The sequence below is a fragment of the Siniperca chuatsi genome, linkage group LG8 (assembly GCF_020085105.1).
Source record: "Siniperca chuatsi isolate FFG_IHB_CAS linkage group LG8, ASM2008510v1, whole genome shotgun sequence".
Classification (NCBI taxonomy): domain Eukaryota; kingdom Metazoa; phylum Chordata; class Actinopteri; order Centrarchiformes; family Sinipercidae; genus Siniperca; species Siniperca chuatsi.
This window is the reverse complement of record NC_058049.1, coordinates 10,207,056-10,222,330: the sequence shown is the minus strand read 5'-3', so window position 1 is coordinate 10,222,330 and position 15,275 is coordinate 10,207,056. Positions and strand designations below refer to the sequence as shown.

The following is a 15,275-nucleotide window of genomic DNA, read 5'->3' as shown; positions in this document are numbered from 1 at the left end:
ATGTCCTCCAGCTTGTTGAGGGGGATCTTGAGGTATTTTCAGTCTAGGTGGGATATATAATCCCTACAGCATTTTTTGGGTTTGCCCCAGTGTCTCCTTCAAGCTGAATGTGCCTGGAATACCTCCATTTAGAGGCGTCCAAAATAGGCATCCCAAGGAGATGCTTAATCCCTGCTCCTTTAAATGTAAAGAAGCAGCAGTTCTACTCCCAAGCTCCTTCTGGAAGTCCAAGCTCCTGACCCTGTCCCTGGGGATCATCAGGAAGGGAAACCAATTTCAGCTGCTTGCAACCTCAATCTCCGTTGCTTGGGTAGACTGACTGGTAGGGCGTTTTGCCTTCAGGCTCAGCTCCATTTTCGGCACCAAATCACCTGCCTGGATCTCACGCACCATCTTCACTTCACTTTGTAATAAGAAAATAATTGTTAGTTGCAGCCCTAACCCCAACAGCTTCACATGTGGCTGCAAACCACCACAGTAAATACTGGTGGTCATGGGCACTCTAGATTTCTACTCCACCTAGAGATTCTGATCATGTAAATCATAAACAGAATTGGTGATAATCCACAACCTTGCCAGACACACCAATCCATACAAGAATTGCTTTTAGTCTGGCCCCTCACCTGGGACCAATTTGTCTTTGGAGAGGCTACCAGGAGTTGCTGGCCCCAGCAGCACAACGCCCAGGGTTTAGAGGCTTAAGTGTACGACGTAGAGCTGAATCTTACAGAGTTACTTGACTTTCATGAGGAGAATCAAACCTAGGCAATTTTCCTCAGATGTCTGCCAATTCAAAATACATGGCTTAGAGATTAACTTTTTTTGTGACACTGAAATAGGTAAGAAGGCCAGAAGATCTTAAGTGGAGATGAGGATCAAAAAAGCAAGTGCAGAATAACTGGGACAGAGAAAAAAAGCATGGGGTAGAGAAAGTAGAAAGTTAAGTATGAAGATGAGAAAGGTCCACAATAAAGCGTTACGTCACAGCTTTAGATTTTGGGGCACAGATCATCTTATACATGGTATAAAGCTGTGACGTAAATTTCCCACTTCATGTATGCATACCAGACCACATACAACACAGAAAAAAAGTTGTATTTATGTGACAGACTGATTGTGACAGTGACAGTTGTAATTTCTTGACAAGCTGATCCCTCACACAGCATCAGGGTTTATATATGCCCTTGCAGAGAGTACCTAGTTCATTTCCCTATATTACAACTAGATAGAAAGATGTTCCTAGGTGAAGTTAAACTTTTAATCAGCTTTGCCCTCTGCATCATATTGTGACAGTGACAGTTCATACTGAGCCATAATGCACACCACAGACATACAAGCATATCTTAAAAACAGTTTTATAGGTGTGGTAAAAAAACAATATTTGCCTGAGAGAATGTGTGTGTTTTGTTTTGAGAAAGGATTGTAAACTCCCAAATGCCTTGCTGTGAGGAGTTTTTGTTTTAGTTCACCTTGAAGATGACATGTAACACTTGTTTGAATAAAGTCCCCAGGCATACACTTTTCTGTAGCAGAAGATCTGAAAAGCAAAGGTGGGATCAATCAAAACACCCCCCTCTACCTCTTTTCTAACTCCGGATAATTGGAAGGTGGAGGTGAGATAATTATAAACAACAGCTGGTGCAGCACACCTCTAGTCAGATTACACAAAGTGACTTGCCATGAAAATGTCCACAGTTTGTTGTGTGGATGTAAATGCAGTTCATGGTAATCATGTTAATGGCTGGGCAGGAAGAGGAGGACAGAAAAAGAGTAACAACACGGATGATCAACTCTTGACTCTGGCATCGTTGACTGATGTTTGCTATATTGGAATACTATATTGGAAGTCAGAACAAAATTTAAAAAATTCTTGGGTCTGATATATGTAACAACAGCAGAAGTCTTCACAGATAAGTCCAAACAAATATACATGCTAACATCTGCCATAGCCACACTAATTTGTCACCTCATCTTTTCTTATTTCTTTTGGGAAAAGTTGTAAAATGTTTAGACTGGAAACGATTAGTTGATCAATGGAAAATGAAAGGCAACTTTTTTTTAAATTATTGATTAATCATTTAAGTGTTTTTCCAAGCTAAAATACTAAAATGTATCTGGTTCCAACTGGTTTTCTTAGTCTTACTTCTTACTTCTTAGATTTGAAGTAATTTGAAGATGTCATGTTGGGCTCTGGGAAATTGTGAAGGGGATTTTTCACCATTTTCTGACATTTTATAGACCAACTTATTAATTACTTGATTGAGAAGATAAATCGGCAGCTTATATAATGAAAATAATTGTTAGTTGTACCCCTAATAATATCATGTTACCAAAATTACATACTCAAGTCAAGTGGTAAATCCTTGATACCTGTCCAACTCAATCTGCTTAAGGAAGGCTATGAGATGTGGTTGAAAGCTTATGAAACAACAACTAAGTTGGACCTTGTGTTGAGAATTTTTTTTTGTCAAGAAGCTGTCTCCAAGGTCCTAATAATGTTACAAAATTAGATGCCTGTCATTGCGGTGTGATTCTTTTGGATGGAGACGCTGGTAAAGGAGAAGGTTGGGGCAGCAGACAGTGCAGGATTAGTGATATTATGGCTTACTGGGGTTGGGGGGGAACAGGGTGCAGCTCTTGGAGTGGATGATCTCCTTGATAAGTGGCACATCCTGGGAGAGCGGTGCGGGCACCATACCGAGGCCGGGCATCATAGGATTCAGGGGGCTAATGCCAGCCATCATACCAAGGTTGGGATCAAAATCTGGAGGCAGGAGAGAAATATGAATGAGATCACACAGCACATCCTTCCTGGGAAAGAAGTAACAGCTACACAGTAGCACTGAAACACAGACTTGTTTCCTGCAGCTAACCTTTGGTCAGGTATCATTTCAGCCCATGCTTATTTCTTTTAAGTTCCATTTCAGGTTGTGTACTTATTTCCGGAATGATCCCTCTGTCAACACCAGGGACACACAAGCAGCCTACACATAATGGAATACACAGCCATTCATGAATAAATCATCTTGTAAACAACATGCATATTTTCAGATATTTTTAGTGAGTCACTCTCTCTGTCACGCCTGCTGTTTGAGTGATGACCTTATAGATAATGTACACAGTTGGGTCTAAAACCTATGTAATAGAGAAGCTTTATTTACAATATGGATTTACACTGCAGCACTGGCATCTGTAATCACCACATATGCTTTTATGTGCACACGCTTCCCAGTAAGGAGCTTTTTGAAATGGAAATGACGCTGCCCTCCAGTATGTGTCTCAACATCACCTGCAGAGAATTTGAAGTTGACAATTATGCCGCAGGGTGTGTTATGTTCACGCAACTGTGTGTGTGCAAGCAGAAGCACTGCTCACTAAAACAAATTCTTTCACTGTAGATTATACACACACACCTTTCAGCCAAACACATGCCCGCTGCCTTTTAAGCTAGCAAGCTCAACAACTGCTACCAGATTTAACCAGTTAGCACCTGTTAGCTAGAGCAGCAACAATGGAAAAGTAATTCTGAATCAACCAACTAGCAGCTGCTGTTGTAAATAAACAGTTAAAACAACAGGTGACATGACAGGTGACATTATGAAATGAAAATGAAGTTCTACAAAACTCGTGAAATCAAGTCATGAAAATAAGAATGATTGATCAACATTTCATAATGAGTTGAGTTTAAAATTGTTTAACGTATTTCACAAATTATTGTTTAATTCATATATTTTAAACAATCTATTCATGTGATTATTTGTTTCATATATATTTAATATTGATTAAATACAGCCACAATTTATATAGCAATAAATCTTTGAAGGAGAAATAATATTTACTGTTTTGCAGCATACACCATTAACTGAAAATAGATAGTACATTTCCTAATAAGTGATTTCCTCTAAATCTACCGTAAGATAGAAAATGGATTAAATGACACTCAGTGAAGGAGATACCAGGTAGAGAAAAGAAAACGAGCCAGGCGAGCTACATTAAAAGGAAAATGGATGGAAACTATGTCTATTGATGACCACACCATCAGTCTCTAACTAGATGTCAGAGTGAGAGGGTGATAAGAAGGACCCTAGTTGCCAGGCGATTGATGGCTTCTTCTGCACGTTAAGGTGAAGGAAAAGTAGACAGATAGCAGGAGGGAAGATAAGAAAGGGCGGATGAAAGATAGGAGACTGGTGCAATACCCAACCTGAATGCCAAACACTTTGCATAGAAAAGGACTGAGGAAACACAACAGAGTATACACCAAGGCTAAATTGAGTGTTGTGAGAGGTTGCCCTACAGAAGAAAACATTTTCTGCCAAATCAATGCTGTACTGCTCCAGTGGTAAAATTAACAAACATGCTTACGAGTTAATGTATTGTATATTGATGCAAAGCAAACTAGATGTCAGCTCACATGGAGTGAACGATCTGGTTACATCAGGGCATGGCTGGTGCAATTTCACTGCAGTGCTGCTCATGTTCCCTCTGGAGTGTTGGGTGTGTGTGTGTTTGTGTGTGTGCCTATGTATTTATCCTCGTCCATACAAATGTCTGAGACATGAAGCAAGGATGTAGCAGGGCTGTGTGTAATAAAGGAGATTATTTACTTAGTCCTAAGGATCTCCAGAAAAGTGCATTTGGTAGTTTGTTCCAGATTTCAGGGGCCCTGACAGAAAAAAAACAACACTTTATCCGTCATTTTCTGCCTATCACAGCTGCAGCTTTAAGAGGATAAAATCTTAAAGTTATGGATGTCCTACAGTACAAAATTCCAGAAAACAGCGAGACCACCCGATTAACTTTAGTAGCACCATCACAACAGTTAGTAGCCCCACTTAAGTCAATGGAGGTATGATGTATTTTTTTTTAGATGCAAATAACTTAAAAGTACTAGCTTGTAAGTCACTCACAAACTCACACTTTCAAATCTAACAGGCTGCAGATTCTCCACAAGAGGGAGCAGTGCAGTCAGACCATTTCCACAAATGCCAACCTGCGCCACCTATAGAAAAGGAAAGTATGACAGCAGGACTTTAGACTTGCAAATGTAGGCATGTTGATGTTGCTACCTATAGGCAAAGAATGCTGAACAGCTGGTGCAATTTTAACATTTGTGCCACATGAAAGGGATGGATGTTAGAGTTTTCTTTTGGCTTCTGCTTCCTGCACTCCAGAAGGAAAATGGATAAAATGACTATATTGCTCAGTAGCTCATTTCAATAAGGTGCATTCAATGTAATGGAAATGTCCTGGGTTTGAAGCTGACCTGGGTCATTTGTTGTTTGTCACCATCTATTTTTTGCCATAGAAAAAAAGCTTAAAAATAAAGAAAGGACCTGGTCCACCAGAAGCATTATAGCAGATCAATAAGATTTTTAAATCAATCTAAATTACATTTGTAGCTGATGATGTGAAGGTAGAATGAGGTTAATAAGCAGTTTCTGCCACTAAGCCCTGGGCTACACGTTCATAAATATAAAAAAGACAAGCAGCCAGGCAGCTCCATTCACCAACCACAATCTGTAATGCTACAGGGATGAGTGGGTGAGTAGGTCATCAGGGCACCTATGTCACAGTTGTTGTATCTTATACTAACTAATACTACTACACTAATACTACAACACATCTAAAGGAACCACAGACTGTTTTAGAACCACTGTCCTCCACACCAGTTTGATAGCAAATACAGCTATAGTTGCAAATGGTAGCTTTGCCTAACAACTAAGGGCAGAAAGTGATCAGTAACACTAACACCAAGATTTGTTATCCAAGTCAATTTGGTCAAAGTCATAAGTTAATATCCTTTCATATCTGTGGTGGAAAGTAACTAAATACATTTATTCAGGTACTGTACTTTAGTACAATTTTAAGGTACTTGTACTTTCCATGTTTCCATGAGTATTTCCATGTTAGGCTACTTTATACTTCTACTCCACTGCATTTCAGAGGGAAATGTTCTTTTTACTCCATTACATTGATGTGACAGCTATAGTTGCTAGTTAGCTTTCAGTAGAGCTGTAACAATTAATTGATTAATAATTAGTTGATCAGAAAAATAATCAGCAAGTATACTCATTCTCCAAGCAGAAATCCCAAGCTTTCCCCAGGTCCAGCTCCTCATTTCCTGCTTTTCTTAGTCATAAATTGATAGTAAACCGAATATCATGGATTTTTTTCCAGACAAAACAAGGTGACCTTGGACTTAAGGAAATTGTTATGGGAATTTTTCACCATTTTCTGACATTTTATAGACAAAACAATGAATAAAATAAATAAATAAACAAATAATCAGCAGATGAATTGATGATGAAAATCGTTATTATTTGTAGCCATACTTTTCAGATTGAGATTTTACATACAAAACCTGTTTACAAAGACTATACTTACAAAGTATAAAGTAGTTAGAATTAACCCCATCTCCACCTGGTACAACATTAAAATATGATATTGAATCAGTATAATAATAAAAAACAATAATATAATAGCCTATATATAATAATATAAAACTTCCAAAGCAACCATTCTGCAAAATTAGTTCATTTTTATTTTTCTGGTGTGGGATTGCTACTTTGACTTAAGTAAACCACTGTCTATAATCTAGTGTGTCTAAGGAGTTTTGTGCCCTCAACTATATGTGCTTTAAATAGCCTGGGTATACTGTAATACACTTGTGTTGTTGTAATGTTTCTTGTTTATTTATACCTTGTTTTGAACATTACTTTTGTACAGACTGTGAAAACAAATTTCCTCTATAGAGGACAATAAAGAATGAATCTGAATCTAAAAAACAGTGGAAGGTTAGAAATAAGTATACAGTGTGTGGGAGTCATGGGAGCGAAGGCTGTGGATTCAGGCACAAACAATAGTGCGCCAAAAAATACCTTCATAATTATCTCAATTTAGTTTTAACAAATGAAGAGCCTTGAAGAGATGCCTAAGCACTGTGGGTGTAGGTATTATAAACTTACAATGGAATGATACTTAATTGTGAATTAAAACACTGTAGGGTAGCACATACTAAATAATGAGAACATGATTGAGACCATTACTTGAGTTTAATTTATTCAACCAGTAAACCAGATGCTTCTTTTTTCACAGATCAAATATTTAAGACAAAAAGCCTGTAACTCCATCTCGGGCAAAATAGCCATGTCACCTGTGTCTACCCATAAGACTAATCTAGTTAATTTGGCACATTTCTACCCCAAAGATGGTAGAAATGTGCAACCTTGACAGAAATTATTTGAAACCTGAGACCTACTACCTGCTGCCTTGATACTTTGCCTACAAGCTTTCTTAAGGATGTTTTTAACTGCATAGCATCAGATGTACTACAGATAGTCAATAGTTCTTTTCAGTCAGGCCTTTTCCCCCAGGCCCCGGAAGACTACAGTTATTAAACCACTAATCTGGATGCCTCAGTAATAAATAACTACAGGCCCATATCAAAACCTACCTTTTCTTTAAAGGAAAAATCATTGAAAAGCACTTGTTAAAGTTTTAAATGACATTCATCTTAGTAGAAAAGGTTTCAGTCGTAGTCATTTGGACACTGTTTTCAGAATCAAGACATTTCGGCTCCCATCCGGAAGTCATTCTCAATTGTGAAAAAATGGAACGGGAACTCAGAAATTTAAGCTACTCTGTGTTACATAAGCCCTGCCCAGGCCAGATAGCCTCATTACTGATTACTGGGCCATCATGGAAACAATTAGGTCAGTTTCAGGTGAAACTAGCCAATCAACAGATACTCAGGTAGACTCCTTCCTCAAGTCAGAAATCTTTATGTAGTTATGGATTCAGATAAATTTCAACAGCCACATAAATACAATTACAAAATCAGCCTACTAACACCTTAAAAACATAGCAAGAATTAAAGGATTTCTGGATAACCAAGATGCAGAAAAACTTGTTTATGCGTTCATTTTCAGCAGGATAGACTACTGTAACGGTGTCTGCCGTAGTCCTCACTAACACCAAATACTGGAGTATATTACACCTGTCCTTAAATCACTGCACTGGCTTCCTGTGTGTCAAAGGATAGATTTTAAAATCGTATTACTTGTTTACAAAGCACTAAATGGTCTTGGGTCTAAATACAACTCTGATTTACTTGTATGTTACGAAGCATCCAGGCCACTCAGGTTGTCCGGAGTTGTATTAGTTGTGTATTAGTTTCTATGCTCCCCACCAGCAATTTAAACACGTCACCTTGAGCTCTGGGAAAACGTGATGGCCATTTTTGGACATTTTAAAGACTAAATCAAGAAAATAATTGGCAAACTAACTGATAATGAAAATATGAATTTTTAAATTTCTTTCTTTTGCATTTTATATTTAAAATAATACATTTTATTTTTACAGTCTCTTTGAAAGGAACAATATTCTCAGATGAACATTAAACAGTCCGAACTGAGATACAGCATGTTTTCCTAGCCAATATGTTCTTCATTCAATGACAAAGAGGAAGAGTAGGTTTCTTTAACTCAGACTTCACAGAGAGATTTAGAGAGCACCTCTTAAAGGAGAACAACAAAAGAAACCTGGGGCTGGGTCCACCCACACATGGCCACACATCTGTCTGATCCCTTTTACCATGCTTATCTATGAGCTTCAGTCTGTTCTGTCTCATGTTAGCAGCGAGATGTTTGTGAATATCAGTTTTCTAACACCTCACCCTTGTACAGTACCATGCATGAGTGCACACGTACACAAAGTTGGCCTCCGAGGTTATTGTACAAGTTCTCCTTCCATTTACCTAATTTCTTCTCCATTATGTCCTTTTGATGTTAAACAATCTATTTCCTGGAGGTTTGTTCAAAGTAATTACATTTGGAGCTGCCCATCAATCAGGAGGTGCAGAGAGAAGAAAAAAAAAGACATTTGATTGTGTGAAGCTCCTGGCTATTAATGTCATCCTCCTCTCCCCTCCCTTTCTTTCTCCTGTGATTTCCAGGGGAAACTGTCCCTTCTAGCAGTCAGCGGCGGGTGGGGGATTGAAGGGGGAAATAGACATGCTGGATAATATTCTTTAATGAGGCGAGCTAGCCACGCCACCTGGAACCCTACCAGTGGCTGAAATCTGCCTCTCTCAATCTCTGAGTCACCCTCTTTGCATTTTCATATGAACATTTCTGACTTAATTTCTCTTACAGGAACATTTATCCAGCCTGCAACCTGCAAAAAAAACCCCAACTCCTTCCTGTTTATAAAAGTTATTACATCTCCCTATTCCATTACATCTAAATAAGAATCTGCTTCCTTGTGTTGCCTTCCAAGATCCGTCTTCTTTATCTGACACCCCCATAGTCAAATCTCCATAACAAATCAAGCTTTTAACAATATCTAGCCTACAATTTAATATAGCTGCCACAGAGAGGAAGAACTGTCAAAAGTCCTATTTCTGTAGCCCAATAAATACTGCTCTATTTTTCCTCCAGACATATTATATATCCAGAATGTCCACTCTGTCCGCCTACATGCAGCAAAAAACCTCTGGCATCATACCAGTGCAGCTCCTGAGCAGTCAGCAGAAAGGGACATGGCATTCAGTCCAAGGATTGGAAACCGCTTACGGCAAAGAAATGTCCGCTAATGTATTTCCTGATGTTAATCCAGGTGAGCTAATGTGTGAAAATGAGAGGATCCTGATTCTTATCTTGGGGGGGTCTTGTGCCCTCTAAATTCATATGAGGAGCACTGTTTAGATGGTTGGTTATGAAGCATGACACTAGGTTTTCATATATTTCACTGTGGTTTTGTGTCTGTGTGTGTTTGTGTACAGTGGTGGAGGGGTTTGTGGCAACCGTGGGGAAGGGATGAGGAGTGGGATGCAGCAGACAAAGAAGTTGTTTATTTAGGGAAAAGTCATCTGTCCCTGGAGCCTGCTTATCTATTCTCCAGGGTGTTTGAGTTTATGCATGTGTGTGTTCATGCATAAGAATGTGCATCTAAAATGTATTCTGATAAACTTGCAAATATATGTGTGTGAAAAGCTAAATGTTGTTTTGTGTGTGTGTGTGGCCACCCAGCATCTTTTGTTAGGTCCACACATTTTCCTTTTGTCCAGTGAGCAGCTTCGCCACTCAAAAAACCCCCCAAATGGCTAATAAAAACCCATCATTCCTGTGATAAAAAAGACACCTATTATTGATAGAGAAGCCTATTACACATACCTAAGATGTTGCGCGGGGACTGGGCTGGTTAGGCAAAATACTTAACTTTCAAGGTCAGTAAACATAAAAATGAGAAAGTCAGGTAACAGAAAAAACAAGCATTACTGCTACTTTTCACTAAGCCTCACTGAAAGGTGGTTTGGTGTTTCAGGCCCTTAATGTTGTGTAGTCCAATTTGGAAGTTAGGATTGAATACATTTGAATGGTCACAAGATGATTAAAGAGGTAAGAAAGAATATATTTTCATTTTAAGGGGTCACAAGCCAAAAAGGTTGGTGGACCACTGGTGGAGTCCTTTAATCAAAGCCAAATGTACTGAGGAACTGGCTAAATGTACAAGAACAGTGATACATACTGTCTTGTGTAATAAAAACTATCTTGGGAGGTCAGTATTTTGAGAGAAATATAGAGGAAGAACTCTATAGCTTTCCATCTGGTTCTACTTATAGTCTGGGCGTGCTAGAGAGAATGCTGATGAAGGTTGGGGAAATACATGATGAACGCTCCTGGAAAAGGATATACTCTCCCCGTCTCTGTCAGATGTCAAATATCTTGAAACCAGATGTTGATCCTGCTGTTAATGTTGCAATTACTGCTCTGTTCTCACAGTTCACACTATATCTGGGATTTTACTCACCAGGTTGTGGGGCTTGCTAACCGTAAGACATGATTTATCCATGTAATATTCATGACATAAAACACATTTTGAGCATCTGAAGAGCCATTTTGTTTGTCCTCATGGTTTGGTTAAGCATTAGCCCCTGGGATTTATGTGATGTTGTTATTGGTGACTTTCACTCGAAAGTAACTAGATCCACTTGAAAGCAGAGTTCATGCTAAACACTTTTTCGTTACAAAAAAATCTTAAACAAATTCTCATGGTATGTTGAAACCTGGATCATTCACCATAACTTCTCAGGTTTTCCATAAGCACAGGAACTCTGTCACTGGTCTTGAACTCTTGTCTGAATAGTTAAACAGAGGTTCACCTTACTATTCACGTCTTGGGGTTTTACAATCAATGTATTACGTTGACTTTATACACAGTCTGCAGAATAGCACCAATCACTAAAATTGACACTGATAAGGCACGCTATAATCCTAACAATAAAAACCAGAATCTCCGACTGCAGCTGCAGCTATTATGAGGGCAGAACACGCAATCAATACACTACAGTGTTCCTCCAGAGATATGCCAGACCCTATCACCCCTGAAAAATGTGGGTTAGATTCCTTATATTCAGCTGAAGTCAAGCTCCTCACCTCACATGCAGGCCATCTCCACTTTTCAAGCTACTCCACTCTACTCCACCAACAGGGTAACTGTGATCGTCACGCACACACTCTCTCCTGTTATTTTTGATTGGGTGGGAGCAGCTGGGTCAGAAACAGTTGCAAGTCAAGTCAATTTTATTTACATAGCCCAAAATCACAAAACACAAATTTGCCCCAGAGGACTTTACAATCTATCCAAAAGATCCTCTATTTTTAGATCCTTGATTATGATAAGGAAAAACTCCTTTAAAAGGTCTAGTGTGTAACATTTAGGAGGAGCTATTGGCAGAAATGGAATATAATATTTTTAAGTATGTTTTCATTAGTGTATAATCACCTGAAAATAAGATTCATTGTGTTTTTGTTACCTTAAAATGGGCCATTTTTATCTCCAGGGAGCAGGTGCCCTTCCACAGCGGCCGACATGTTGGACCACCATGTTTCTACAGTAGCCCAGAATGGGCCCAATATAGTGTATACAAACTTGACTCATGTCTATGGCCAGAGTCCAATCTCTCTCTCTATATAAACACTTCACTAATACAAACATGTAATAATAACTTTCTAACATACACAACCACTGCCCAGTCCATCTATAGAAATAAAACTGTCATCATTAGAGACGTGCACCGGGCTTTGTGAGGCTGCAGAGCGTTGAAGGCTCTGCCCACAATGGTCTGTTTATCCAGCTGTCTGTCTGGATAAATCCACCAGGCTGGAGGCAGGGAAAGACTCTGTGGTGAAGAAATACATTCCGGGCTCACAGTGGATGAAACAGAGGCAAACTCTAATGTGTAATGAAAGCACTACAGCACAGGCAGGCTCTTTTAATGAATGAGCCTGAAACTGACACAAAAATCCATTTAAACCTACATACAGGAAACATATGACCAATCGTACAAGTGCACAAACACTCAAACATCGAATAGGAAAGGACAAAGAGAGTGACAGTGAATTCTCCCCTGTTGTTTATAGGTGAAACAAAAAGGTAGACAAAGATGATGTTCCGTCATGATGGAGAATCAATAACTAATCCATCTGGATTACTTCAAAAGGCACAAGCTCCTCTGGTAACAAGTGCTGCATGACAGTATAAGACTGTGTGTGAGAGTTCATGAGGACTGACTATAGAAATTATGAAAAGGCAAAAAAAACAAACAAAAAGAAGGGCGTGCGGGTGCCATGTTTAGCACTAAGTACATCTAATACAAAACTGAATAGTTTATAAATGCTGAATTTACAAATATTGGGGCGTTGTTATTGGCTAACCTTGAGTTTCTTCGTCCTCATTGGTTGTAAACTGAGAAAAAGAGGCAAGAAAGAGGAGAATGCTTAAGTGGATATCTTCCCATTTACATATTTCTCCTGGGCTTCAACAAGTAAATTTATTTTGGCTTGAGTGAAGTAAAAAATGCATGGGTGGAAAATATAGGCCTGTGAGTAATATACAGCTCTGGAAAAAATTAAGAGACCACTGCAAAATTATCAGTTTCTCTGGTTTTACTATTTATAGGTATGTGTTTGGGTAAAATTAACATTTTTGTTTTATTCTATAAACTACTGAAAACATTTTTGTAATTTAGAGCATTTATTTGCCTAAAGCAACAACTGGTCAAAATAACAAAAAAGATGCAGTGTTGTCAGACCTCGAATAATGGAAAGAAAATAAGTTCATATTAATTTTTAAACAACACAATACTAATGTTTTAACTTAGGAAGAGTTCAGAAATCAATATTTGGTGGAATAACCCTGATTTTGAATCACAGCTTTCATGCGTCTTGGCATGTTCTCCACCAGTCTTTCACATTGATGTTGGGTGACTTTATACCACTCCTGGTGCAAAAATTCACGCAGCTCGGATTTGTTTGATGGCTTGTGACCATCCATCTTCCTCTTGATCACATTCCAGAGGTTTTCAATGGGGTTCAGGTCTGGAGATTGGGCTGGCCATGACAGGGTCTTGATATGGTGGTCCTCCATCCACACCTTGATTGATCTGGCTGTGTGGCATGGAGCATTGTCCTGCTGGAAAAAACAGTCCTCAGAGTTGGGAAACATTGTCAGAGCAGAAGGAAGCAAGTTTTCTTCCAGGACAACCTTGTACGTGGTTTGATTCATGCGTCCTTCACAAAGACAAATCTGCCCGATTCCAGCCTTGCTGAAGCACCCCCAGATCATCACCGATCCTCCACCAAATTTCACAGTGGGTGCGAGACACTGTGGCTTGTAGGCCTCTACAGGACTCCGTCTAACCATTAGATGACCAGGTGTTGGACAAAGCTGAAAATTAGACTCATCAGAGAAGATGACCTTACTCCAGTCCTCTACAGTCCAATCCTTATGGTCTCTTGCAAACCTCAGCCTGGCTCTTCTTTGCTTCTCATTGATGAAGGGCTTTTTTCTAGCATTGCACAACTTCAGCCCTGCCCCTAGGAGCCTGTTTCGTCCTCGCCGTGCACTTCACCCCAGCTGCCTTTTGCCATTCTTTTTGTAGGTCACTTGATGTCATCCTACGGTTGTTGAGGGACATTCGAATGAGTTGGCGGTCATTCCGGTCAGTGGAGAGTTGTTTTCGCCCTCTGCCGGTCTGTAGCTTTGTTGTCCCCAATGTCTGCTGCTTGACCTTGTTCTTATGAACTGCCGTCTTTGAAATTTTAAGGATGGAAGCAACCCGACGCTCACTGTATCCCTCTGCCAGTAGAGCCAGAATTGAACCCTTCTTTTCCTCACTCAAAATTTTTTTCCTTTTCAACTTTTTGGCATGGTCAATAGTTATTTTTGATTCCAATTACTTTTGAGGTACTACTAGCACTGTTTTTGCCATCCAGCTGGTCCCACTGCAAGAGGATAGTGATGACCACAGAAGTGTTTTTTTAATACTTTTCCTTATTAAATAAGATTTGGTTCAGGTGATCACCTAATCAGCACCTCATTCAGTAGAATGAGGTGTGCCTGTGTTGGAATTCAACAGACATTGGAATGGAATGGCTTCCATACTTGTAGAGATGCTGATTTAAGAAAAAATTTCAGTGGTCTCTTAATTTTTTCCAGAGCTGTATGTAAAATTGCTTTGGAGTGTAGAGAGATGATAAAAACAGCAGCACATTTCTGAAATTTACACATCAGAAGCATTTTTACTGTTTATCTAGGAAAGAAAAACAAGGTTTTAATTTCCTATGATTACATTATTGATACATTATGTAATTACTTGTCAGTTGTTGGACTGGTTACACCGTCTGTTTACAGTATGTACCGTTTAAGTGTGTTAAGGTTGCCTGATATCAGACAGATTTGTCAACTCGTTACTCTCCATTTCCATCAGTCAACTCAGTGGAGTGGGTGGATTCAAAGGTCTGGACTCAGGCAAGTGTTTAGGTGCTCAGCTCTGTGAAGAGCAAATGAACAGTGTGTGTTCTAATGCAGCTCTGGGTTACAGTGGCTGACTCAGCTGTAATGAGATATAAATGAGATGTTGGGTAATTTAGGCTGGGGGGGGGTGGTATAGGAAAGGATAAAGGAAGGAAGAAGAGGGAAAGACAGGGAAACACCAGCTATTATTGCAGGTGATCCACAAGGGGAGACGCACTGCCCTCTTAACCCGAGTCTCCTCCCTCTCCATCACTGTCTCCTCCCTCCCTTCTTTCCTCTCTACAGCACCCTTGTGAAACTGTTTTTGATACCTGATGTATTACCCCAGTTGAGGCTTAAAAGGCCCTGCACACCCACGTTAAACCCACAGAGGACAGTTTAACTATTTTGCCCGATTAGAGCTCTTCTCAGGACTGTGTGGGTGTACAGACTGTGCTTGACTGATGCCTCACTCA

At 39.5% G+C, this 15,275-nt stretch overlaps 1 protein-coding gene across 6 annotated transcripts in view; it reads right to left on the bottom strand.

The window, feature by feature from the left end:
- The window catches only part of enox2 (ecto-NOX disulfide-thiol exchanger 2), a 168,463-nt gene that overhangs the window by 39,447 nt on the left and 113,741 nt on the right, over positions 1-15,275 (bottom strand). For 5 of the 6 annotated variants that reach the window (XM_044205606.1, XM_044205605.1, XM_044205607.1 and 2 more), the window contains one exon: positions 2,609-2,764. The exons of the other annotated variant lie outside the window; for it this stretch is intronic. In XM_044205606.1, coding sequence (XP_044061541.1) covers positions 2,609-2,764 — 156 coding nt within the window. The remainder of the gene's footprint in view (positions 1-2,608; positions 2,765-15,275) is intronic. 6 annotated transcript variants of the gene reach the window in all.